This window comes from Filicampus tigris, chromosome 21, assembly GCF_054856515.1.
Source record: "Filicampus tigris isolate MCC_2025a chromosome 21, RoL_Ftig_1.0, whole genome shotgun sequence".
NCBI classification, from domain to species: domain Eukaryota; kingdom Metazoa; phylum Chordata; class Actinopteri; order Syngnathiformes; family Syngnathidae; genus Filicampus; species Filicampus tigris.
Window position 1 is genome coordinate 5,327,888 of NC_141237.1, and position 26,405 is coordinate 5,354,292.

A 26,405-nucleotide genomic window follows, 5' to 3' on the forward strand; every position below is an offset into this window, starting at 1 on the left:
ATCTTTGACAGCATTTTTGTTATACAACTTTATCCTGTAATTTTACTTTTACTACGAGATTTTTTCCCCTCAAAATTGGATCATATTTCTATTGGGAGCGTCATGTTGTACTCACGATATTCTGTTGACAACAGCATCTTCGTCCTCATGGTCATCTAGAAAAGTAGAGAGGGCACGGCACAAAATAACTCATTTGTCGATTGTTATCTCAAGCGGAGTAGACATAAACCATCGTGCTGAATTTGAGTGTTTTGCCCACTGGCAATAAAGTCAACAAAGGCACATTTATCGGACGTCTCTAAAAGATTATCCTGAGTGATTATTGTGTGGTGTGGGGCGCCAAGAATAATTTTTCTCAAAAATGTTTGTCTTCTTTGTGTTTTAGGGCAATCTGGATGCCCTGCAGTGCCAAGCTGCCCCACGCAGGTCAGTCTTGGTACTACGACAGGCTTCAGGGAGAAGACTGCGGGTTGTAAGTGGACTGGAGATATCATTATAGGTGTAATATGTTGCTCATTTCAAGTAGACCACACACTATATGAACGCTATGAATACACTTGCCAATGTTTCCCTCATCATGTATGGGGTTTATCACATTTTAAAAATAGTTCAAGACTAAAAATCGGTACTTGTGTAACCTGCTTGAGGTGTTTGCAAAGATGCACTTACCCGTCTTCCTCCTGTATCGGGTGATAATGAAGTAGGAGACTATGTAGAGTACCGCAAAAAGGAGGAAGCATATCTGAAACGGCAAAATGAAGAATATCAGTGGTGGCTATTTGGGACACTTGGGTACAAACCAAAACACGTCAGAACACTTTAACTCTTGAAAACGTAGATAAACAAGCTATTGCTTTCACAGCTTGTGCTCATGTGTCCTCAAAAGTGGCCATGGGTGTTTATTTATTTATTTACTCCGCTGCAAAGAGTACCTGGCGTTTAAATGGGGGTAAAAAAAAAAAATCGGCCTCAAAGGTTGACAGCTAAATTTGTAAAGGAGGCGTCACAGTTGTTTAATGTTACTCAAAACATTGTTTGTACAATTAATAAAAGTTGTACATTTCTGACCGTTTCAGATTGTAGCACATGAAAGAATTGACCTTGATTTCCCATTATAGCTACAAAACACCATGTACACATCGTTTTATGACATTAATTAGACCAACACGTGTCACAGATGGGGCTCACAAGGTGTTTGTCACGTCTAAATATGCTGACGGATAAGATCCCGTTCCACATTCCCCCCTCCTACTGTGACAGCGAGCGGGACGCCACTAATAGAAAGTTTCGAAGCTGCGACTTAAGCGCTTGGCACCGTGTCAGCGCCACGACATGACTCAGCCTGTGCGATGCCGCCCAAAAACGCGGGACGGGATCAGGTGCGCGGGGCTGATAAAGCAGCAGAAAAAAAAAATAACCACAGCACTCCGGGAAGAGATAACACTGACACCTCTCCGAATGACACTTGCAGGCCAGGACATTACACAGACTAATGACATGCAATACAAGAGCTGTACCCTAGGATGGTCAACACAGCGAGACAGTATTTCACACCTTAACGGGACATGGAGGTGTGGATGTGCTTACACTTTTAGCTTTTTCATGCGGGTGCCAATTTGAGCCGTTTTGTAAAGTCATTTTCCACACAGAACCCAGTGAAGGCGGGACACTCGGGCAGCCTAGTAAAGTTTCACTCAAGTGATGCTTGTCGGACGACGGCTATCGGATAGTTTTTAAATCGAGTTTTCTTCCGCTTATCCCATCAATTGATTGGATCCAAATTGATTTTGCATTGTTGAGGTGCAGGTGTTATTTTGTCCACTTGGGAGTCACCATCCTCACGTTTTACTGTAGCATCTGTGACTTAAGAGGGTGTATGGCTTTAAAAAGTGGGGCCTGGTGAGTGACATGGGTGTCATGGGTTACATTAGTACATGTTGAAAAATTACTACTGCACAGATTTGAGGCAGAGATTTTACTTTGATCTCTTTTGTAATTGAATTATTCGAGTCATTTAATGAATCGTTATATCCTTTATCCTTCTGGAGCAGGTGTTGATGATTTGCAGTCTTCAAATTAGAGCAAAACAGTATAACTCAATTTCTTCTTCAACTTGAAACTTTCATTTTGCGTGACGGATAAAAGTTTGTTGGACAGCGACGACTACTTTCAACACATCCTGGCAGAATAAAATAGTTGACTGTGACAAGTCAAGTCACACCATTGTCCGCCCTTACCTGCATTCCCTCTCACACACATGCTGTCCTCCCTCTGACAATACCTTCAAAGGTGAAAAATTGCCACCTTAACTTTGTGCATCCCATTTCGTGTCGGTCCAGTTTATACAGAGGAGTGACGTGAAACTGATGGTGCTTATAGGCAGTAGCCCCTTTCACACAGTTTCCCAAAAAATCGGCGCATCAGAGGCATAACAAAAACTCTGGCTTTTATTTTCAATGTCAAGGCCTGGTGTGACATCTAAAATAGTTGTGTGACAGTAACGACCGCATTCAACACAACAGGCCGTCACACACCTTTTTCAGCATTCCTGTGTCCAAAGGCTGTTTATACAGAACTGAGACAGAGGGGAAAAAAGGGACAAATATTTTTGTTTTCTTGTTTTGTTTAAAGGCAGTAACACACTTTCAAGCCATTTTAGCAACATACAAAGGACTGTTTATTGTTGAACATACCAGTGACAACCAGATTACTGGCTGTAATCCAATTTCACGTTATCTGTTCCAACATGGACACAGCCAATGGAAAAAGAACAAAAATGAAAGTTGCATATCTCACTGTCATGTTTCCCTACTCCTGGAAATAGGGATGCCGTTCATAAAATTGCTGTCATTCCTAAACGATCAATACCTTTATTTTAGTGAAGCCCTTTATGTTTTGTGTTATGTTACAACACCTTTACAAATTGGTGTCTTTGTTGCGCTTCCCATTACAAAACACTCCCCTGTTATAACAATAATAGCTATTTAATTTCAAATGATAACAGGTTGTGCAATTAGGTAGTGAGCGCCTGCTGGAATGTAAACGTCACAAAAAAATGAAATCAAAAATTGCAATGCGATCCCCTGCTTTTGTGAACGTATTTGAATAAGTTGTTGTGAAATGAACGCCGATCTACTTGACAGATCGAGCTAGTTAGCATTAGCCAAGTGTTCATTTTTCTTTTTAGAGGACGTCGCTGGCCGCCTAGCAGCCGCTTAGCCGCTTCCGTACTCACAATGTATTCCCGGACTTGGCTGTGGAAATTCTGCTCCCTGATAGTAACATCGTCTGCTTCCATTCTTCATATTGCAAAAATTCCAGATGGGCTCCAGACTCCACTACATAGTAGCTGAAAGTACTCCCACTCTCGTACGCCCTCTTCTTTGCCGTGACTGGTTAAAAAAGACGCATTACGTTGGAGGAGTAGGAAGCCCGCTTCGAGGTGAGAAAACAAAACCAAAAAAAAGAAACGCCTCCAAAATAATATACGTCATCATTATGCGCCAATCGCACTTGCGGCACCGGAAGCACAACGCTACGTGATAAGGGTCACTTCCGTGTACCTCTATGGCCCCACATGTCTACGCTTTTTCTTATTTTTAATAGCTGTAATTTTGTTATTAATTTTCATTTTCTCTTCCTAACACCTGTCAGGGAGCTATTGTCTTCATATATGCTGGGGTTTTACGTGGCTTTTTCAAAACACGTTTAGCGGGTCGAATGTAAGCAATTAGCACGCTGCTGTCATGAAAGGCAAATGGAAGTCGCGGGGCAACGACAAAAAAAAGAAAAGCGGCGCCGTGTTGCAGAAGTACATGGTGGCGGTGGACGAGTTTGTCAAGAGCAAAAGTGGCGCCGAGGGGACAGAGGATGATGCCGGCTTGAAGTCGGTCAAACGGAAAAGCAGGAAGGAGCTGCGCAAGGAGAAGCGAAAGCTGAAGAAAGCCAGGATGAAAAACCACTACGAAGGTAAAAAGAAAAGCCTGCCCGGTGGGGATGGTGACCAGGTTGTCATACCTCATAAACAGATGGCAACAGGTGTTAACAAGAAGGTCGAGGTCAAAAAGGTGCCTAAAACTAATGCAAAGAAGCAAGAAAAGCCCAAAGTGGCACCCAAGAAAAAAAACACGCTTCAAGAGTCGAGGAAGAAGGCGCTTTTGGAGGCGAATGTACAGGAGGACCGAGAAATAAAGAAACTGGAGCGCTACTTGAAACTAAACAAGAGGAAAAACAAGAAAAGCATTCCTCAATCATTTGTGGCTGACGGTTTGGATTACATCCTGGGGGCTCTTGACTCGGGTACTTTGACCACGGGGATGTACGATAGCGACGACAACATGGATCTGGCCAAGGACAACTTTGAACAGCTCGACAGGGACAACTCAGATGAGGACGAAGAGGACTTGGCAAGTGACGGAGAAGATTTAAATGATGATGATGATGATGAGGGCGAAGAAGAGAAGGAGGTGGCGGAGGATGAAGTACCAAGCGAGGAAGAGCAGGCGATGGATGAGGAACTGGAGGACGAGAGTGACATAAATGACGATGACCAGGAAACAGAACAAACTGCAGAGCCCATTTCCAACACTGTGAGTTCACAGTACATGTTAAATCACCACATGTCATTCATGTCATGTATTTAATGCTTATTTGAAATGATTCGTTTCTGTTATTTTAGGCGACAGACAAGTATGTTCCTCCTCACATGCGTGACACTGGAAGCGACCAACGCAAAGCTGAGTTGGAAAAACTGAAGAAGAATGTTAAAGGCCTCGTCAACAGGTAACAACCGATTATTTAGGCATGCTGCTCGAGGGCAGTCAGGAATATTGGCACTGACCTGTACCACTGGGTGAAAATGTAGCTTTTGAAAAATAAAGGTAAAGCTGCACTCACAGCGTTCGTGGATGGTACTCGAGTTAACCAGAGTTTAACTTTCATGAAGTCATTTAACTCACCTTTTAGGCTTTTACACACGTTAATAAATAAGAAGGACTACAGGTTAATTGTAGCTGCAATGAACACTGCCTGGGCTATTAATAGCTGCATTGGGAGAGAAAATGAAACATATTTTCACTTATTCTGGTGCATAATAAGACCGCCAGCGAACTAGTGCATCTCTTATGCAAAAGGCATCGTAAATGAATTGAACCTAACAATAACGCCGCCAAGATTCCACTAGATGGCGCCACAGAAATAATTTCATGGCTTTGGCCTGCACACAGAAAATGAAACTAGATGGGATTTTTTTTAAGTAATAACAGATGATGGTTTCCAAAGATAAAACTGTGGATATGAAAATTCTCACTGGCTGAACCATGAATATGTGCCATTTTACTTGGATGCATAGCATATAATGCATAGGTTCTTATCAATCTTCGGAGGCTGAATCTTTTAAAAAATTTAGGGGCGCTAGATATTGATTGATTTGGTGTTTTTCAGGCTGAGCGAGCCCAACATGTCATCCATCAGTGGCCAGCTAGAGGCTCTCTACATGAGCCGCAGTAGGAAGGACATGAACGAGACCCTGACAGAGGTGCTGCTGGCCGCTTGCGTCATGCCGGCACTGATGCCTGACCGGCTGCTGATGGAGCATGTCCTCCTGGTCAGCGTCCTCCATCACACCGTGGGCTTGGAGGTAATGAAACGTTTTCCTTGTCACCTTGTCGTTTAATTCCAGACTTGATGGATGGGAAGGCATTCCAAAGACCAAGTCACATCTATGTCCCGCTAAGCAAAACAGACACATTTTCTTTAAGGCCACTTTTGTCCTGTCTGGAGGAAATCCAATCAAATCCCGGAGACAAAACAAACAACAACAACAAAACAGAAGTTATGGTGTTTGGTCCCATTGTGGCTCGTACATCTCACTCTGTTGACTTGGGCCCCCTGATGTCTGATTTAAAGCCAACAGTCTCAAATTTGGGTTTTAAAGTGGACGATGATTTTAAGTTGGACCACCAAATTGGTGCTGTTGGTAAATCCAGCTTTCTGTTGAGTTGGGTTTTACCATTCCAGGTAGGAGCCCATTTCCTGGAGACGGTCGTGCGCCTCTTCGACAACACGTACAAGCAACCGAGCGAGGGCAAAGAGTGCGACAACCTGGTGGCCATCGTGGCGCACCTCTACAACTTCCAGGTGGTGCACTCGCTGCTCATCTTCGACATCCTGCGCCGCCTGCTGGCGGTGTTCGCCGAGAAGGACATCGAGCTGGCACTGTTCGTGTTGCGGAACGTCGGCTTCTCGCTACGTAAGGACGACCCCCTGGCGCTCAAGGAGCTCATCGCCGAAGCCCAGCGCAAGGCAGCTGACATCGGGAAGAAATTCCAGGATCAAACCAGAGTAAGTAGTCAATAAATAAAGCCAAGTGTATTTCCTCAAGTAGTGGCTGTTCCCCTATCAGAAGCCCAATTAGTCGCTGGGTGCGGCATCCGCTTAAACAAACGCGTTCCTTTTCATTTAAATGGATTCTCTGACTCTCAGTGAAAGGGCAGAATTTTGATGCATTTTTCTGATAAGTTTACTTTGGGAATAGTTGTAAAGTCATCTTTTTCAATAAAAGTAATATTAAGTTACTTAGTATTTTCTTCTATTTAAGAAAAGACGTATTTTGGGAGAAAAAATATTGTAAATTTCCAATAATAAAGCCATATTTGTTTCTAAAAAGAGGCATTTTTTTGAGAATATTTTGTATTTTTTCAGATAAGTCATACTTGACAGAATTTTCTAAATATATTTTTTCAGAAATACTAATCCGACAAACTGTCATCGTTTTTAGAGACAGTTGTAGGATTACAAGAATAAAACTGCTTCTTTCCTGAACCAAAAAATGCTTTGAAAAAGTGTCGGGGGGGGGGGGCACTATTTGTGGAAAAACGGTATCTATCGTTTATTCCCTTAAATTTCACTTCCAACACAATGCTATTTACGTACGTTTGTAGGTGCGTTTCATGTTGGAAACAATGCTGGCGTTGAAAAACAACGACATGCGCAAGATTCCAGGCTACGATCCCGAGCCTGTGGAGAAGCTGAAAAAGCTGCAGAGAACTTTGGTGGGTCATTTCGAAATCAGTGGTTCTCAATTTTTTTTTTTTTTTACTCCAATTACCACCTAAAAAATATTTATTTCTCCAACTACCACTATCATGTCATGTAATATCTAGTGTTATTGTAAGCCATTTTAATATTCTGCACAGTTAAACCACTGTGCTTAAAACTGTACTGTTGAATAATCATTGAATAAAAATGCACGGCACAAAGGTTGAATACAACTGAACTGTACTTAAGCATTGTTGAATACTACTTGGAGTTGGAGAATCATAGTTCCACTGTTTACATTACAAAAATCTTTTCAGTTTTACATGTTTATGGTAGTTTACACTTTGGCCACCAGGTGGCCACAAAGAGCTAGCTTTAAAGACTACCTGTAAAGTGGCGTGCTGGACAGATGCTGTCAATGACAAAATCCATCTTTTGGCTCTTGCTCATCCGTTTGAATAGGATGTCCTTTTAAATGCTTCACGTTTGCGACGCAGATCCAGCGCAGCGCGGCAGGCAGCGACATGAAACTGCGGGTGTCCCTGGAAAACCTGCTATCAGCCGACCAGGTGGGCCGCTGGTGGATCGTGGGCTCATCGTGGAGCGGTGCGCCAATGATCAGCGAGCAAGGGAATAAAAGCGTTGGAGAAGGACAGGTGAGTGAAACACTGATTGAATTGAGAAAAAAAATTGTCATTATCTTAAATGGTTAAATCAAGGCCATATTTAGAGGAGGCAAAAATCATATTTAAAAAAAAAAAAAAAGTCAGTTTGCCACACTTATTTTCAGTTTTTTAACAATATTTAAAATCACACAACCACGTTTTGTTTCAGTTCACTGCCAAAGTTCTGGAACTGGCCCGCAAGCAGCGGATGAACACGGAGGTCCGAAGGAACATCTTCTGCGTGCTCATGACCAGCGAGGACTACTTGGATGCCTTTGACAAGCTGCTGAGGTACGTTTACGTTCATTTGAAGGTGGGGGGAGGTTCTTGTGATGTTGAATCCTGACAAAAACCTCTCATTGCTTGTGTAAAGAATGGGGCTGAAAGACAAGCAGGAGCGGGAGATCGTCCACGTGCTTATGGACTGCTGCCTGCAGGAGAAAACCTTCAATGGCTTCTACGCCGTGCTGGGAGAGAAATTCTGTGCTCACGACCGCCGCTTCCAGGTAGCTAAGACACACATCTTAGCAAAAATATAGAACCTCACAAGTTTGCTCACTTCAGGTCCAATGTCCAAAATTCTGCCTTTCCAATAGTATTTTGCCAAATGAATACTTACATGAATACTTATTCATTAACAATGTCTTTATTGTTGTGCTTTTGTTTTAGCATAAACCTAACCTTTAAGACCCCAAAATGTATTGCATGCATAATAAATCAGATATTGTTTACTGTAATACAGATTGCTTGATTTTGCTTTAAAAAAATGCATATTGGGGGGGGGCGGCAATTGCAATAAAATTATTTTTTATAATAGTACAGACCTTAATTCAACAGCCTTTAATAATCAACACTCGGTATCTGCAAGTCCCCATTTTCTGAAACAAAAGTATTATAAAATAAGTTATTTTCCCTGAGAAGTCTTTCCTCATAATTATAATAAAAAAATCCTGAAAACATTCAGCAAAGGCTCCTCATATATCATCCATCTACAGTTATGTCCTGCTGAGGAAATTGCCGCTGATAGTAACAATCCCCCAATCAATGTAAAGAGCCATTGATGTCATTTTCAAGGCCCTCAAAAACAAACCATCAAAGCCACAGTGCACTGACCCAAATCACCTGATTGGGTGCTAATAAGTCTGCATGCTAATGACTAACTTCCACTGACTTTTACCTCCTCCGCCGAACCTTGCGTGACCCGCGTGTCTTCTCACACCTTCTCCCCCTGTGATATGAGCAAACCACGCAAACTGTGACCACAAACAACGACACTTCCGCATCGGCCACCGACGGCATCTCTTTTGTCCTTCTCAAAGAGAGCGCCGGGAACGTTTGCCTTTCACGCTCAAACTCGTTAAGTTTCTTCCCGTTGGCTTTGACACTTTTTTTTTTTTCTGCTTCCATTTTTCACAGATGACCTTCCAGTTCAGCCTGTGGGATAAATTCCGAGAGCTTTCCAACCTTCCCGCCAGGACTTTTAACAATTTGATTCAGCTCGTGACACGCTTCCTCCAGAACAAGTGCTTTTCGCTCTCTCTGCTCAAAGTAAGCAAGCACATCCAGATTCCAGCTTTAAGCTTTTTTTCTTTTTCTTTATGATAATATGTGCCCCTAGTCTAGTCTAAACATGCTATTCTGATTAATATGTCATTTGTGGAATATAAATTAATTACTGTATTTTTGTACAGTATAATAGTATTGATTGCTATTTTTCTTATTTAAAAAAAGTTAGAATCATTTCTTGGTGTTTTTGTGCTGGTCATGTCAGCAGTCATAGATCAAGTTACCACTGTAGTGTGTTTATGATCATTTTTACCTCCTCGAAGCAAGAGTTAAGGGCAATGTTTTGACAGCCGTTTGTTGGTTGAATGCTAAGTCAGATATTTAATTGACATGATTGTGAAAAAGACAACTTGTTCGAGGGGTGGCACTCAAGGTCAAAGAAGAAACCATCCCATAATGGTGCAGGTCCGGTTTGTGGATTTTATTCTTTTTTTTAGTTGTCACATTTGCTTTCACAAACGATTAAAAGCTTGAAGCAAACCGTTTTGTCACTTGAACCACTTGTTGGTTGATTAGTTTGTCTGATATTTATGAAGTATGATGACGCTAAAAGAAACTCAGAGAGGAGGCACTAAGGTCAAAGAAGAAACCATGGCATTTTAGTGCAGATCTGGCTACTCTCCCTCCACTTTTCGCCGTTACTGGAGCCGTCTTAATGCACATAGTGTATGTGGCAATTGGTCAGGCCTTGGTGGAGGTCTGCGCTCTGCTGGCTTCCATTTCAGGTCCCCGTTTTCTTTCGGAATATTCACACAGGTGTGCTTTTGGTGTTCTAGGTAATAGAGTTTGCAGAGCTCGACAAGGCCAAGGTGCGCTTCCTGCGCCAAGTCCTGACTCGGCTGCTCACAGACACAGAGCCTGAGGATGTAGTCAGCATTTTTTCAAGGTGAGAGAAATAAACGCCTCCCTTTTCTCATCAGGGGAAAAAATGGGTAATGCAACTGGAAATACTTATGGACTTTACAGAGTTATTTGCTGCTTTGCTAACCAAAACAGCAGCACCTATGAAAGTTAAAAGGGGGGGGGCTCGTGTTGTAAGTACGTTCCTTGCATAGTTAAAGACACTTTTTATTAGTTACTATTTGCTTAGTATTATTCCAAAAATTTATTTGCACAAGTAAAATCCTTGCATATTTCAATTTGAGTAGCCATCAGTATTTGCGTAAATACATATTTTGCTTTATTAAAATCTGATGTGGTTTTATCAATATAATAGTATAAAAATGTTGGTTACATTGTGGAAATATTTCAAATTTGACTCATGTCAATAGGAATTCAATGTGAATTGGGGGTCAACTTATCGTATTCAAGCATGAATAAAAAAAACAAATTTCTTTCATTTCACTGGAGCGTTTGCATTGAGATCGTTTTGCTTTAACCCGGAGGACGCTCGTCTTCTCTTTTTTGCGTGCCGTCGACCACCCGCCGTCAATGTGCCCCTCCCCCCCTCCATTTGTTGCCCACCTGCCAGGATTTCTGGAATTCCCCAGCTGGGAATGCTGCGCGAGGGCCTGAAGCTTTTCATCAGCCACTTCCTGCTGAAGAGCGCCGGGCCGCAGGACGCCACACTAACGGAGCGCGCTCAAATCGCCACCAAGGCCATGGAGGCCAAAGAGGCCAAAGTCAAACTGTAACCTAAAAGAAAACAGGACGCTGGAACACTTTTTTTTTTCTTCCCCCGAGAGGAACATCCTCCTCCCATAAGGAATATGATTTAAAAAAAAAAAAAAAAAAAAAAATCAAGCCTCAGTTAATTTTCTATCGCGCTTGTCGTCATTAGGGTTGTGAGTGAGACTTCATTCCGACTTTAAGACTTGCTATGTTTGAATGAAACAAGTCTACAAAATTTCCAATAAAATAATACATTTATACGTGGCTTCATTCGTCTCACTGTAGATCCAGAATGCTTTGCGAACGCGTCAGAATGCGTGAGCAACCGATGAGGTGTATACAGTGGGATCAATGGGCTCACTGTGTGCGCTCCACACACTGACCTTTGTGTGCCACTTTGTAACCAGCAGCCTTTACCTGCCCAGCCCGGCGGGTCTGACCCAGGCCTGAACTCTTGACCCGTCGCCGCAAAAGCAAACACGGCGAGAAGATAAACGCAGGTCCTTCGATAAACAGCCTGTGACAAAATGATTGAATTGACTGCAGCGGCAATAAGACTTGAAGGCCACAGCCTTTCGATTTCCTGTGGAATACCAAAAATAACCCCAAATGTTTGTCCTAATTTTGCAAAATTTATATTCATATCATATTTTGATATTTTCCCTTTTGTGTGGCTCTCAAATGAACCCAACTAGAATCGCCAATTGAGTCTCAATAGGAAGTTATGCCCAGTGGTGTTTTTTTTTTTTTTCTTCTTTTTTTTAACAGGGTGTCTCAATGCAAGTCCATTGGTGGTGTAGCGCGAAATGTTTCTTCTTCTTGCTGTTTGCTCACACGGCACGTTTGCACACATCCGACAGCGCCATTAACAGTCATTCCCATGACCCCGGGCTGTCAGCGCACAAGGCTGCATGTGTCCTGCGCTATAAATCAAACCCTCGCTACAACTCACACACATGCACTTGTACCACACACACACACTTATTTTAAAAAAAGCACAATATTTATTTGACACTATTTGCACCGAGAGACCACAATTGAGCATGCGTTGTTTTTTTTTCTTTTATAAATACATTATAGAAAAATAAACAGAACCTTTTTTTGTTGTAATAAGGCCAACATAAAACAAGATTATTGCTGTCAAAGCAGATAGAATGAAGTAAAAAAAAAAGTTCGGTTTTGCATAGAGAAACTCCAGCGCCAAACAGTCCAAGTCGTTGTGATATCTTAAGAATTTGCCTTATTCCACTGCTTAGTGTGTTATATTGATATTGTGATATATGGTATCAATAATCCCATAGTCAGTCCAAAATCTCGTGATTCTCACTCCTATATAGAGACCATGCAGTCCAGTGTGTAAAATGGGACGTACATTTCACACATGAAGATTGATAATCTAATGTTAATGTTTATTGGGGTCTCTGGAAGTAAAAAGGCTCTCTTTTGCATAGACACGAGAAGTGGGACAAAACATTAAAATGGAATGGTTTTTAAAAAATTTTTATGAAACAAATAAATGCATACATATGCTTACTTTTGTTAGCCCGTTACCTACATATATACCAGCATAGTTTTTGTCCAGTATCGCATAATTGTTGTATTATCGTTATGTTGGCAAAGTATTACAAGTTAATCTGTGATTGATTTATTTGTGTTGTTGTACATTTCCAATGAAATGTTTGGGTGGAATCAAGTAAAAATGTTCAGTTTTGCATCGAGATATCGATGTTGTGACATTGTTATTGCGATACACCAGTAGTAGTGGTGATATCAGCTTTTTATGATATTGGGAAAGAAAATATTTTTCTTACTTATGCTATGTAGACTAATTGCTTTTCCCTTCTTCAGTTTTATATATATCATATCATTCGCTACCATCGCATAATTGCAGATTCCATTGTTTTGTCGGGAGAGTATTATGATATCATCCCACATAATCACAGACCCCATCGTTGTATGTTGGCAAAATATTGTGATATTGCATCGTTTGAGGCCGTTGAGTGTTGGACATATTTTCGTTGTCCTTATTATATTTTTCCGTGTTGGAATTAAATAGAAATACTCAGTTTTGCTTTCAGACAAATACCGTGATACAATTCATCATTTTCAGAAGATGCCAGATATCGATAATTTTTTCAAAAAGCCAAATATGTACTGTGGAGTTTAGCGATTGAGATAAGTTATATGCTTTTGTCCAGTCAAATAGATTTCGTGATTTATTGCTCATTATCTCATTTTCATTAGTATCATTTTAATGTAATAATACTATGAAAGAAAATGCTTTTTGTCTTCTTTGCACTTTTTCAGTTTCACTGATATCACAACGTATCATTGTCGCCCGTGTCGCTTACTGCTTATGTGTCGGCAAAATATAGTGATAGATTGCTTATGTTTGACCTATTTTTGTCATTATATATATCTTTTTTTTTTAATAAAAATGTCAACGATAAAAAGGCTTTCCATGCAAAGTCCTCCTCGCCCCCCCCCCCTTCAAGGCCGCGGGCTGAGTTCGCAGGTTCGATTGCGCTCGTCATCCGAGGAACAGTCCGATGAGTTGTAGAGGAAGCGGTCGCACTCGTCGTCGCTGTCCTTCAAGTCTCGTATCCTGCCGTTTTTGCCCGTCGTGGTTTTGCCGCATTCATAGTCCGACTGGTCGCCATCTTGCTCGGCCTTGTCGCCGCCGTGCGCACCCTTGCCGCCCTTCTGCTTCTCGGCCTCCTGCGCCGCTTGTTCCTTGGCCTTCTTGCTCCGCTTCCACTTCATGCGCCGATTCTGGAACCAGATTTTCACCTTGGGGCGAACCAGTATAAAAAAATGGATTCAGTTTTGAAGCATAGCTTCTTAAAAACTGTGCCTACAAACGAGGGTGGATGCAGACACATGCACATGAAGTTATGTTGATGGGTCGATTTCTTTTACATTTACAGGGAAAATTCTGAGATCTGGTAATAGCAGTCAGTTACAAAACATTGGAAAACACGTCTTATGCTTTGTGGTACCTGCGTTTCGGTGAGCATGAGTGAGGTGGCCACCTCGAAGCGTTTGGGTCGAGACAGATACTTGTTGAGTTTGAACTGGTGCTCCAGCTCCAGCAGCTGCTGACTGGTGAACGCCGTCCTCGGCCGCCTGCACTTGCCCAGCAGGTTGGACTGCGCTTGGGCTGCACGTGCGCCGTAAACACAAGAGCACAACCCTCACTTTCAATGGGACTAAATCTCGGGAAACTATAGGAATAGGCCGCATGGCCACAGGTTGTAGCTTCCTCACTTAGGCACCAGTTGGAAAATGATTCAGATTCTACAGGAGCCAACACAGTCAAAAATACGAAAAAATTGACAAAAATGAGGCAAAATTAGTTCAAGTTACACGTGATTTTATACCTATTGTTTTTAATTATATTTACAAAAAAAAATTACGACTGGACCACTGGTCGGTGATTCCCCTGCCCGACTCAACCAATAGTAGATTTCCACAAGAACAAGAGCCAGCTGACACAATAAATCAAAATTTCAAATAATTCATTAAAAATGAGGCAAAATGACAATTGTACATTTTTCCTAGAAAAATACTAGACGAAAAGAGTTTGTAGATTCTCCATCCTAGTTTTTGGCAAATTTTTCAGATTCTATTAGTAAAGAGTCAAACAGCAAAAATGTTTTTCAATTAAATTACAAACATATTGAATTTTATAGCTATTTTTACAGTCATTAGAAACAAAAAACAACAACACATGACCAGCAGTCATGGATTTCACATCCCTAACCTGATCAAGTCTAGAAATTAGTCAGACTCGAACAAAAATGAGCTAACCTTTGTAGCAAAAATTCATGAAAATAAGGCAAAATTATTTGACATTATGGGCAATCTTGTGATTTATTTATTTATTTATTTTTAAATAAACATTTGTATTACAAAAAATACAACAAAATGGGCCGGCGATTTCCTGACCCTGACTCAACAATAGCAGTAGTTTCAGATTCTCGAAGGAAGAAGAGCCATGATGTGAGACAGTCAAACAACATCCTCGCAGAGTATGAAAGTGTCCACACAGAAGATGAACTCGAGTCGCCTCTGGCTCATTTTTTTGACCCAAATCTGTTAGAAACAAGCGTGGACAAAAAGGGCAGTGTGCGCGGTGAGCAAGTAGCATGTCCACTGTGGCTTTCACAGCCCACCGCCACTTTCCCACTGTCCATTATCTGTCCATTTTAGTTCCTCTCACAAAAATCATCCATCTGTGTCACCTTGTATGTATGCACTCCATCATTCGCTTCCACTGTACAAACATCTCGACAGCTTATACCGCATAAACATGTTTTTTTTAACCAAAACAAGCAAATAACTGTTGAAATTGTTGTAAGATTCCACTTAAGATGTAATTGGGACAATTCTTCGTTATTATAGCAAATAGTCCATCTTTCTGATACCAAAGCCTAACTTGATGACATGTTAGATTTTTTTTTTTTTTTTTTTTTCCATAAGAGTGAACTTTAAAATTGAAATTATTTACATTTATGGCAACAATGTTAGTTAGCACAACAAAGTAAGGAAGTTGTTTGCTGCAAAACATTTTGCTGATTTGTTTTTACCGGTATCGTTAAGTTGGGGTACAATAGGAACAGTTAGTTCCATAAACTCTTATTTCTTTGTGAAATTTGAGAGCCGATTTTCATATAAGCAAAACTTAAACTATTTTGTGGAATTGCTCAAATTAAAATTTTATCGACGTTTGTCGCTTTGAAATTTTGACCTCACTCAATTTTTTTTTTCCAAATACAGTGAGTGGAGGAGTGAATTTGTTTTACTATAGGACCAATGGAAGCCATTTTGGCTCAAAACTGGACAACCCATTTAAAAAATAAAATACATCAAAGGCTAATTTAGACGTTTAGTTCATTATTGCGTTATGAGAAACATATACCCACTTTGTTCAACTTATTAAATCACCAAAATAGCAATTATTATAGGAAATGTATTTGTAGTTAGTCAATTGTTTTTATTACAGGACAAAGGCAGCCATAATGCCTCTAGCTGGACCAAATAATAAAAAGATAAGGACATTTACATTATTTTTATGGAAACCAGACAAAAACATCCTCTTTAATAAGTTTAAGTGATTCAAATATTGTTAATAAATACATTTGTAGGCTTTCATTGTCGTCATTTGCTTTGTTTAGTTTTTTTCCTGAGCCAAAATGGCTTCTGTGTTGTCATTCGTCGTATTTGGGTTTTGGAACCCATGTTGACGCAAAATGAAGACGTCATGATTTTTATTTCACATATTCACATGTTTTGATGTCAATGTGTGCGGATTAATTCCTTCATGAAAAAATGTATACAGCTGTGGAAAAAAAATAGACAACTGTAAAATCATTAGTTTTCTCCGATTCAGCTATTTATTGACATACATGCTATAATAAAATTAGCATTTTTGTTTTCTATATTTATATATTTCTGCACTTAACATAACTCCCAAATGCCATTTCATCTTCGTTTTACGAGAAAAAAAAAAACAATTTTGTGAAAAAACAAAACAAAACGTCAATACAATTTTTTTTACAAAGATTTTATTTCCCCGTAAGTAAAACGTTTCAATTTTTATGGATATTATGTCATATATAATATACGTGAACAGGCTACTGACTCATGTTAACTGGTAAAATCAAATAAAACTCACTTCGAAGTACATTCCAAGGTAAACAATTTTTTTAATTACTTTTTTTAATGGTTTGGTACGCCAAAGAGAGAATATATGAATTTTCATGATATTCTATTTGGGAGCCAAAAGTTATTCCATTGATCCAATCCACTCAAACAGTATTTTAATGATCTTTTTCAACAGTTTGGTCCTTAGACTGCAGTCGTGCTATAGTAACATAAATGTTATATGTCCATATCTAAAAGTGACTTCATTCCAAAGTCGAATGTACTCACAGTTAAAGTCTGCCATTTTGGGCAGCATCATGCCGGCGGTAGACACCCGCAGCCAGTGGTCCAGCTGGAAGGTGCTGGCCGTCAGCTTGATGGGGTCCCCCCCGCCGTGGTGGTGCTGGTGCTGGTGGTGGCCGTGATGGGAGCCGTGGGGGTACGACGCGTAGGACAAGGCCGGGTGCTGGGCGCTGAGCGCGGCCGCCGAGTACGCGTACATGGGGTGGCCATAGAGCGCTTGCGCGGGGATCCCTCCGCCGCCGTTCTGGGGGTGGAGCCCAACCACCCCGTGGGGCCCGCTCAGGAAGCCCGGCTTGGGGATGAGGCCGTGGGCGGTGAGCCGCGGAGGGGACGGCGTCTCGGCGCGGAGAGGCTCCCCGGGGTTGCCGAGCTCCGAGGCGGCGTTGGTGGTGCCGGCTCCGGTTCCCGCACCGCCTCCGCCGCTTCCCGGCGTCGTGACGAGGGCCAACGGGGATGTCTGCGCTTTGGGGGTGTCCGCCGCCAACAGCGCGTCGATACGGAAGTTTTTTGACTTCTCCATCTTGGAGGGAGAGAGGACCGCGCGGAAGTTGGGACGGGACCCCGAGTGGGAGACACGAGCTCGGCGTGACACTTAATGCTCGTCCCGTGGAGTTGATTGGCCGGAGTGGAACTAAGCCCCGCCTCCGCGCCTCATTTCCATTAGCGCTCACGCAGTCACCGTGCACGCACCTTCTACCAAAAAGACGCAACACTGTCAAGTCACTCTAACGAGGCGCCATATTTTACACCAACAGCTTCGTCGTTAATATTCGTTTAAAGAATTAAAGTGCAGCACATTGGAAGGATTTCACACCCCTCAAGGTCACCCGAGGCGGCTTTTGAGAGACTCATGTGGCATGACGTTAAAAGAAAAAACACATTAAAATACATTAAAATGTTTTTCTTTGTTTTAAAGTGCATGTCAGTACACAAAGGTTTTTCTAATTAATGAAATTCGTCTGAATGTGAATGTGTAGCATTTGCTTATTATTTTTGTTTTCGTTTTCACTTTAGAAGATGGTATGATAATTTTTTTCCTCGGAAGCTCCATTTGAACACAAAAATGCTCATTTAGATGATCATTTTAATGGTTTTATTTGGGTAGAAAAGAGAATATGTGTATTATTTCATGACCATAAGAAAATGGCCTTTTTTGCAGTAAAAAAGGGAAGACTCTGCAGAAACAACGAAATTCTGTTGCTTTGTTAATTTTTTTAAATGTAATTAAATGCGTTGTAATTCATTTTTTTCCTCCAAATGAGAATATGTGCACACGTTTTACTGTTCGCAAAATATACAGTTGTGTACAATAGAATTCGCATATGCGCATATATTTTTTTTTGCAACGTTACGTTCAGAGTAATAATAACAGTTGATGAATTTCACATGAAAGTGTATTAACATATGTGTAATAGCTATCATATTTACTGTTGTTTTTGGGGTGCCTTTTCGTGTTTGATTTAAAACTTTAAAAAGTACGTTTTTTTTCTCCAAATAATGCTTTACCGCCATTCTCATTTTATTTCTCTTTTTTCTTTTTTAAAACGGTTGAAAACAAAACAGAACCTCTGTGCTATACCCGATTTTTGATTTAAGGAAAACAAATAAACGAAAAACTACGCCCAAAACTGAATATAAACGCAAGTAATCGAATTTCCAACGTGATTTAAAATATGTAACGAATAAATATATCGAAGGACGTCTTCACTACGGTGGCAAATTCATTTTGGAGGCTGGTAATGTTCAAATAATCATTTCCAAAACTGAATTATGCATCTCGCTTGAAAGGTGAACTGTCACTTTCGCCAATTGGATTTAGATGACAAATTAAAGAAAAGTGCAGACACGGGGTAATTCTGAAATAGGAGTCGGTAATTATTATAATACCAACCATCAGCGGGAGGAGAAAAATGTCACGTGCGAGCACGCGGAGGTGACGTGCGAGAAGCTAGAGGCCGAATGGGAAATTCAAGTCCAAGCTCTCCTGCTGTCCCCCACCCCCAAAATAACACTGCAATAACCGTGTGGTCTAAATGAATTAGCCGATGGGCTCGCGTATGTGTGGTCACATCGTGAGGCACTTAACAACGTGTGCAAAACAGAAAAATAAAGCGAAAAGAGACGCGAGTGTCAAAATGAGTGCAATTCCAATGGCGAACCCGCGGCGGGCGGAATGGAGCGTGCAGGGTCTAATAAGCCACTTAAAGTTAATGGAAGAGGGAGGTCACCGCGAGAATTATTGACACCCCCGTTGGCCTTAACCTGTCTACCAATAAAGCTGATTAGTTTTGCCCCATTCGTCAGCGCCACGGCCGACGTTTTATTTGCTCGGGGGAAATCAACAAGTCAGCGGCCGCTTTTGCCGCTAAAGGATCGCAGTTTAATTGCGCACCTTGATGACAAGTGGCCGCGATGAGGACGACGACGATGAGAAGGCAGAGACGGATGGAGGTGGGGGTGGGGGGGTTGTACCACGGGAGGACTCGTGTTTTTGCAAAAAGGAAAAAAAAAAAATTCAATTCAAATGTTTTTAATATGCTATATATATATATGCTAAATGGATTGCTTTATTAAACTATCATTTATTAAAGTAATCCATTTAGCATTAATATTATTGTTTTTTAATAACCAGATCTGGCTGTGCGTGATGATTGTATAGCCGTCTATGCCTTGCTGCTTTAATTTCATTAAATGCAGCATGAATATTTCTATTAAGGCTGCGGTGAAATATGGAGCCCTTTACAATTGGCCCTTACAGATTTATGACCCTCACCACAGCACCCCCCCCCTCCCAATCACATCCAAGAAGAAGAAGGTGGGAAGCGTAGGGGGGCTGTCCCAAGCCCCTCATCATCCATGAGAGCTGTTAATATAGCCCCTTAATGACTTAGACAATTAGATACAATACAAATCAATGTGACAAATAGCCATAGTTGATATATTATTAATTACAATATGTGCTCATTTGGAAAAGCCAATTCCCGCTGCCTCTTTTATTGACATTTTCCCATTAGAAGCCACAGTTGAAATCTACTCGACAAAGATTCTACCAACTGTCAGTTGGTTTCATGATACGCGCATAAATCAACTAATTTTGTTTATGTACATTCAATCTACACTTCATTAGGTATACTTACAATAATTTATTGGAGGTTAAATATTAACTTCATTCAACTTTAGTTTTATAATGATAACCCTTCAAGGGGAAATTTTGTTCAAGGCACATTTTAGTGCTATCAAAAAAGTATACGAGAACTGCTGGACTTAATTTGGGCTTAAATGGTGACGGGCGTGTGCTGACTCATATTTAACATGGGTGTGAATGTGGTTGGTTGTTTCTGAACACAGCAACATCCCCACTTATAAGAGGGTGTGCACACTTGTGCAACCACCTTATCTCGGTTTGTCTTTACTTCCCCCCTGCATGGAGAAGATTTTTCTTTTGGGCCAACTGAGTTATACAGGTTACAGGCCACATTATTGGTGAGAAAGGTTTTGACATGATTTATCTTGATCTCATTTTCTCATTTCCTATCGCAACAATCTGGCATTGGAATGTACAGTTTTTATATTGATAAATTACAGCCACATGTATGAAACATCTGTTGATATGCATAACGTGTATGTAAAAAAGTCATTTTTTTAAAATATGAAAATGATTTTATTTTAATAAATCGTCAAATATAAATATCTTTACATAATTATCTTATCCAGGTTCCTCGATGAACCTCCTTGGTGGCCCGTGATGCATTCGGCTTACCTCGGAAATGTGCGATTTAAAATGTTTAGGCTTTGCAAAGAGGAGCAGTGGAGTTCAGACATTTGCCCTCATTGAAATATTTCCGAACCGCGTTTACGAATGACATTGTTTGTCTTTAGCATGGAGAGGATATAAAAATTTTATTTTTTTGGTTGCTTTTCTGTAAGTGCACTCCATTTCCCTTTTACTCTTTTGATTAAAAAAAATCTTATTTTAAAAGTTACGCGAACGCAGCTCGCGTCTAACGTCATTATTGACGTGCCTTTCGCCCAATCACCTGAGCCGACATAACAGGAAGCGGAAGCAATCGGGTCTCCGCTTTTCCCCCAGTGTTGTGTTGAGTGTTGACTTCTTGCGAGCGGAGGGAAATAAGTCGTTCGCATTCAGCTCAAACAATCAGACAAAAAAATTGTCCCCACGCAGCTCACGTCAACGGTAAACGTTCCACCTTACGTCAATGTACCAGTTTTAGCTCCGTGATGCGTTATAACAGACGTCCAAAGGGGGACACCCCACCGTGAAAGTAGCCCTTATGAGTGCTAGCTCCTCGGCGAGCGAGTTAGCTCCGTCGCTAACGTCAACAAAGTCGTGCTTCGCGAACACGCGTGTCTATCGGCTTGAATCGTGTCGCTAAAATGCACATTTCGCTCTCAATTTTTGATCGATTCGGGCACTGCAACGTAGACGGTGGCGCTCGGAGACTGCTTGCTGAGTCATTTGCTAGCTAAGGAAGCCGGTTTAGCTCACTGTAGTCGAACCCGAATTGTAACAAATGACATTTCACATTGAAATGCGACTGAAATAAAACATTTACGTTGTACATGATTCATTAGCCTCCTACCATTGTTTCATTGTGTTTACATCTTGCTTTTGTCTGATTTGGGGGCAGGAAGTCATAATCGCCATCAGTCAATGGGAAAGAGGTGAAAATGTTTAGCTTCGAGGGCGATTTCAAAACAAGACCCAAGGTGTCACTCGGAGGAGCAAGTAAAAAGGTAAAGTAAGGTTGGTGGACCTGTCCCGAGATGACGCGTTCGGTCATATTATAAGAGCTGGGTCCTCAGAAGTCTGGAAAATTGACTTTTAATGGCTTGTTTACAAATAGTTGGGTCACTGAAGTGCCAGCCCGCATATTGTGTGTGAAATTAAACAATTGAAATTGAGGCAGAGGTTGTACTATTTTGATTGCTCACACACAAGGACTTTCTGTATTGAGATTGTATCTCATAAGTCAACACACACCTGTTCAAATGCCAGGTTGTTGTTATATAAAGAAATGATACCAACATACGTCATTTCAAAACTTTTCCCACAGTTAATGTGACCCGTACAATGCAATTGATAAATCTTTTTGAGACATGAAGTCGAAATAAACAACTGAGTGGTTGCTCAAGTGCGCACACCCTATTGTGTATGTGGCTGTTCAGAATTAACCCGTCACATTCAAACTCATGTTAAATAGGGGTCAGCAGCACACACTTTTCGCTGAAGTGATCAACCCCGAGTCAAGTTCAGCTTTTCTTGTAGTTGGCATTTTTTTAGACCGCAAAAGCCTGCCTTTTCAACAATGATGCTTTTGTATCTATTGTATATCTATTTCAAATGCGATATACTGATCCTTCCCCATAAATGGAGCTTTTTGTGTGGTTTTCCCAGGAAGCGAAAGCATCCCTGCTGCATCGCACTCAAGAAGAAAGAAGAAAAAGAGAGGTGACTAATTTGCCGTGCAGTTGTTTTGTTAAGATGATTCTGATTCTGTCAACCCTTTAAAGGATGACCCTAATTCTGTGATTTTTTTTTTTTTTTACATTTTGTCTGTTGTATCTCACTTTTTTTTGTGTCACGCTTTTGTTTTTGTTGGTCATGTCTCAGGATGATAGAAAACGATTGAAGAATGCCATCATCATTCAGTCCTATGTACGCGGCTACCAAGATTTGAAGCGACAGGTAGGTTATCAAGCCAGTCTCAAAAATGACTATTCTCGTAATAATGCATCGATAATCTCAAAATGCTAAAACTTCAATCGCAAAACTATTGGATTCGCTATCTTGTAAATAGACAACTTTTTTTCCCTAAAAATATGAGCCTTCCCCTAGAAATATTAACCTTCAATCTTCTATGGCTCTTTAATTTCTCAGTATATATTTTTTCTTTTTGCTTGCTTCTAATCCTCTTTTGTACCACTGTAGTTAAAATGATGGAGAGAAGTTGTTCCTAAATTTGGTATTTTTTGCTCTATTTTTCCTCAGTATGCAATACAGAGAGCCACTTTTGACGAGTGCGCTAACCAGACACAGCACAGTTTGGAAGCGCCCACCCTCAGTCTGTTGTCGAGGCAGCTCATCTTTTTCTACAGGCAGAGCGTGGATGCAAATAGATTGGTGAGAGAGGACACCTTTTTTATTATACTCAGCTCGCTTTGTCTCTTCACTACAACGATATTTTTTGTGTGTTTTATTGCAGATATGGCTGTGCCAGAACCTGGTGAAACACAACTGTCAATTTGTCAAGATGTTGGTGGGTCCCCACCGGCAGACGTGTGTGTTTCAGATCAAGAGGATACTGGGTTTTTGCTGCAGGTACCTTGGCAGTGTTATGATGACATTTGTACCCAACAGTGACTAGTGGTTAGCACGTTTGAGGTTCAGGGTTTGAATCTCAGTTTTTCTCAAAATAAATATGCAACTTTATTCTTGTAATAGTACTACTTTAATCTAAAAAAATACAACACGTTTCAATTAGGAAAACAACTATTCAAAGAAAATATCTCAAATATGTTTCCTACAAGACTCCTTCAGAACTGCGGTGACGACAGCTTAAACGTGGCCGTTCCCATGCGGATGTTGGAAATCTTCTCCTCGGAGAGAGTTTACTTGCCCGTCTTGGCCGATGCCAGCCATGTGGCGTCAACAGTCGAGCAGATTTTGCACTATATGGTCCAGAAAGGTAAGCAAGCAGCGACAGTCCCATGTAAGGATTGGGTTGGTTAAAACTATACAATACACTTTTATTTATAGGCACATTTCAGTACACTCAGTCAACATGAACAAATAAAAAAATATCAATCAGAAGAGGGAAATGCAAAACCAAAATATTAATGTGTCATGCGATGAAATAGATATCACACCAAGTCTTTTAAAATGTTGACATCATATTGCGTGTGGATTTTGTTGGATAAAATATGATGTATTGTTGCTCTGTTTAGCTGAGCTAAAATCCATCCTGTGATTTATATACCAAGCTTTGAAAGTCTCATTTGTTGTTGTTCTTTTTCAGGATACTACAGGTCGCTGTATGTTTTGGTGAATCACCGCCTCCCTCCCAGTCTGGAGTACAGCGACTCTCCTTCCATTCCCTTGGCAAGCACACTATTGGAGCACATCCTCAAACCTTTGCACTTTAGCTACTCCTCCTGCACAGCGGGCGCCAGGTACTACAAGCTACGGCTTCTTTTTTGGGTGTTGTTTTCCTCCTGGAGTCAATTGTGAAGTCAATTTACAACAAGCTGTAAAAGACCGCCCCGTCCCCCACCCCACCCTCAAGTCATGTTCGCTGCCCTCCAAGGAGAATACTCGACTGTTTGCCTTAAGCCGGAGACATTCTTATGAGCAAACGTCGAGGTGGCTCCTTTTCTTCTTTAAAGAAAAGCAAAGCGGGAGTGAGAGGATCTTGTGCACACACATAGTCTGACAGCTCATTATATGACTTTGGGGCAGTGGCAGGGGGGTCGCCAGATGTGAGCCACTCAAAGCAACTCTGTTTGGTGAGATAATAGGCGAGTGGTCACTTAGCGGAGTAATCAACATGCCTCGCACATCATAAAGTCTGCACCAATTCTTAATTGGTTCTCAATTTTTGGGGTTCCGGGAACCTCTTAACTAATCCAAATTCCAGTTAAACATCAGCAACTACTATGTGTTCGCCTGTGTTCACTCATCCCATATTTCCTTGCCGGTTGTCTTGCAGGCGTTTTGTCTTTGCGGCCTTCACCGAGGAGTTCATTTCATCTCCCTTCACGGAGCAGATCTTTCACTTCTTCATCCCGGCCCTGTCGGATCCTCGGCTGGCCTTCCCCTTCGAGGCCTTCCTCAGCTCCTTCCAGGGCACCGTCACCCCTTCCCCTGACGCTCAGAACCGCGCGCCCTGGATATTTTACTTTGTCCTTTCTGCAGGAGAGAACTGCTTAGGTGGGTAGCTATCAAACCATCTACCTACTAATCGCCATCAAATTTGATGATGGATTGTTCATATGTTAGCGTAATACATGTCGGGCGTTATGTTGGCAGGTACGCTATCAGAGGAAGGCCTGCTGCTATATCTAAGTGCTCTGCAGACGCTGCTGCCTCTGCTGCCTGTGACCGAGAGCTGCAGCCGGCCCGAGGTGGGGAGCGATTCTGAGGACGAAGATGATGCCAACGTCCACCCGCCGCCCATGAAGGTACCATATGCACACCGCACGCAGACGACATTCAACGACCTAACGTGTCGTGCCCCCCCCCCCCCCCCCCCCCACCCTCGCCAATTAGGATGACAGTCGCATCTCTGTGCAACTGATCACCGACGAATGCGTGCGCAAGCTGGATACCAAACAGCAGACCAACACGCTACTCAACTTGGTGTGGAGGGACTCGGCCAGTGAGGAGGTGTTCACCATGATGGCGTCCATCTGTCACACGCTCATGGTGCAGCATCGCCTTCTGGTTCCCAAAGTCAGGTGAGCTTACTAGAAATTACTAAAGGAACGTACAGTACAGTTGAAGAACAAGATTTTGGAAAACATGATTCTAAAAATGCTTTGAAAGACCCTAATCATTGGTATGGGGGGAAAAAAGCATAGTAAGTCAATGGCAAATATATATTCTGTTACCATGACAACCAGGGCGGCACTAGGTCGCAAGTATTTGCGGCAGTTCGGAAAAATAGCGAGGGCTCATGAAGACAAAGTCATTTTCACTCGTGGAGGCAGCACTTCATACACTACACTGTGTTTATGCGGCGCATGGAAGCATCACCAAACACAGGTACCCCACCACTGTTACTGTTTCGAGAACTTCACCCGAAAATCAAGTATGTTCTGCTTATCAGGAGCTCACGCTAATCTGAGCACCTACAAAAATTCAGTGCAGCTCTGCTTACCATTTTGCTTTGGACACAACTGAAAACGAATGTGGCTCTAGATCTGCGCCCTCCCTCGCTCATTCTTGAGCATCAGCATTTGATCCAAATCAAGGTTGTTCCTGATTTCTATGCTTGACTTTTTTCCACGTGAAACTGAATGGAATTATTATTTTTTTCCCAATATTAAGAAACACTTAATTGTCCATTCACATTTGTGCGATTAGCATGAGTGCATCCTGACACATTTCCGCGCAGTAAGCAGTAATGTAAATAACGGCACAAAGAGAGAGATGGTAGGGCATGCGTCGGCCATGCGCATCTCGCTGGCATTTACAACCGGCGAGAGGAAGAAGATGTCAGTGAAGCTGTCAGTGCTGGATGAGGGCAATTACCTCTTCTCGGGGGGCTGATTACATTTAGGGCCAGGATGTCAGAGGTGCTGATTGCCTGCCTGTGTTTGAGGCTCCGTGCTTGGTCAACCTGCTCCAGTTAATCATTAGTAAAAACCCCATGATTTGTGTGTGTGTGTGGTTTACTTAAAACTGTGCTCACTTAGCCCAAACCAAGCAAGGGTAAGTGTGCAGTGGGATGCGGATTCCACAAATTTAAATGAGGGGGAAAAAAGTTTTTATTTTTATATTAGCAGAACTATACTTGGTAACTGAAAACGGACACAAAATGAACAAATTAAAAGCAA

General features: G+C 41.6%; 5 protein-coding genes across 10 annotated transcripts in view; 3 read left to right on the forward strand and 2 right to left on the reverse strand.

Annotated features, from left to right (window-relative positions):
- The window catches only part of lmbr1 (limb development membrane protein 1), a 31,164-nt gene extending 27,681 nt beyond the window's left edge, over nucleotides 1-3,483 (reverse strand). Inside the window, exons 1-3 of the mRNA XM_086020117.1 lie at nucleotides 3,236-3,483; nucleotides 670-742; nucleotides 116-155 (exon numbers count right to left, since the gene is read on the reverse strand). Coding sequence (XP_085876243.1) covers nucleotides 116-155; nucleotides 670-742; nucleotides 3,236-3,298 — 176 coding nt within the window. The 5' untranslated portion in view covers nucleotides 3,299-3,483. The remainder of the gene's footprint in view (nucleotides 1-115; nucleotides 156-669; nucleotides 743-3,235) is intronic.
- Nucleotides 1-26,405, forward strand: part of rnf32 (ring finger protein 32) — an 89,151-nt gene that overhangs the window by 36,401 nt on the left and 26,345 nt on the right. For 2 of the 3 annotated variants that reach the window (XM_086020124.1, XM_086020119.1), the window contains exon 8: nucleotides 386-472. The gene's annotated coding sequence lies outside the window, so the exon portion shown is untranslated. Of the gene's footprint in view, nucleotides 1-385; nucleotides 473-3,321; nucleotides 3,447-26,405 lie in introns of those variants that run through there. The other variant, XM_086020120.1, reaches the window with a different exon arrangement.
- On the forward strand, nucleotides 3,456-21,583 carry nom1 (nucleolar protein with MIF4G domain 1). 2 transcript variants are annotated; one of them, XM_086020116.1, is made up of 11 exons: nucleotides 3,456-4,589; nucleotides 4,679-4,782; nucleotides 5,443-5,638; nucleotides 6,019-6,342; nucleotides 6,942-7,052; nucleotides 7,536-7,694; nucleotides 7,873-7,994; nucleotides 8,077-8,209; nucleotides 9,120-9,251; nucleotides 10,046-10,155; nucleotides 21,479-21,583. In XM_086020116.1, the coding sequence occupies exons 1-11, from the start codon at nucleotides 3,747-3,749 to the stop codon at nucleotides 21,486-21,488; spliced, it is 2,244 nt and encodes a 747-aa protein (XP_085876242.1). In that variant the 5' UTR covers nucleotides 3,456-3,746; the 3' UTR covers nucleotides 21,489-21,583. The 2 variants fall into 2 exon arrangements, with proteins under 2 accessions (XP_085876242.1, XP_085876241.1); XM_086020115.1 differs by lacking the exon at nucleotides 21,479-21,583 and adding an exon at nucleotides 10,741-11,145.
- Nucleotides 11,871-17,379, reverse strand: mnx1 (motor neuron and pancreas homeobox 1). Its single transcript, XM_086020125.1, has 3 exons — nucleotides 16,815-17,379; nucleotides 13,880-14,040; nucleotides 11,871-13,670 (listed from the first exon to the last, which is right to left on the reverse strand). The coding sequence occupies exons 1-3, from the start codon at nucleotides 17,347-17,349 to the stop codon at nucleotides 13,371-13,373; spliced, it is 996 nt and encodes a 331-aa protein (XP_085876251.1). The 5' UTR covers nucleotides 17,350-17,379; the 3' UTR covers nucleotides 11,871-13,370.
- Nucleotides 20,884-26,405, forward strand: part of ube3c (ubiquitin protein ligase E3C) — a 31,867-nt gene continuing 26,345 nt past the window's right edge. For all 3 annotated transcript variants that reach the window (XR_015084129.1, XR_015084130.1, XM_086020113.1), the window contains exons 1-11: nucleotides 20,884-21,024; nucleotides 21,479-21,584; nucleotides 22,246-22,299; nucleotides 22,462-22,536; nucleotides 22,840-22,971; nucleotides 23,054-23,169; nucleotides 23,379-23,536; nucleotides 23,867-24,020; nucleotides 24,557-24,777; nucleotides 24,877-25,028; nucleotides 25,117-25,304. Coding sequence is in view for 1 of the 3 variants with exons in the window: in XM_086020113.1 (XP_085876239.1) it covers nucleotides 21,519-21,584; nucleotides 22,246-22,299; nucleotides 22,462-22,536; nucleotides 22,840-22,971; nucleotides 23,054-23,169; nucleotides 23,379-23,536; nucleotides 23,867-24,020; nucleotides 24,557-24,777; nucleotides 24,877-25,028; nucleotides 25,117-25,304 (1,316 nt within the window). In the remaining 2 variants the exon portion in view is untranslated. The remainder of the gene's footprint in view (nucleotides 21,025-21,478; nucleotides 21,585-22,245; nucleotides 22,300-22,461; nucleotides 22,537-22,839; nucleotides 22,972-23,053; nucleotides 23,170-23,378; nucleotides 23,537-23,866; nucleotides 24,021-24,556; nucleotides 24,778-24,876; nucleotides 25,029-25,116; nucleotides 25,305-26,405) is intronic.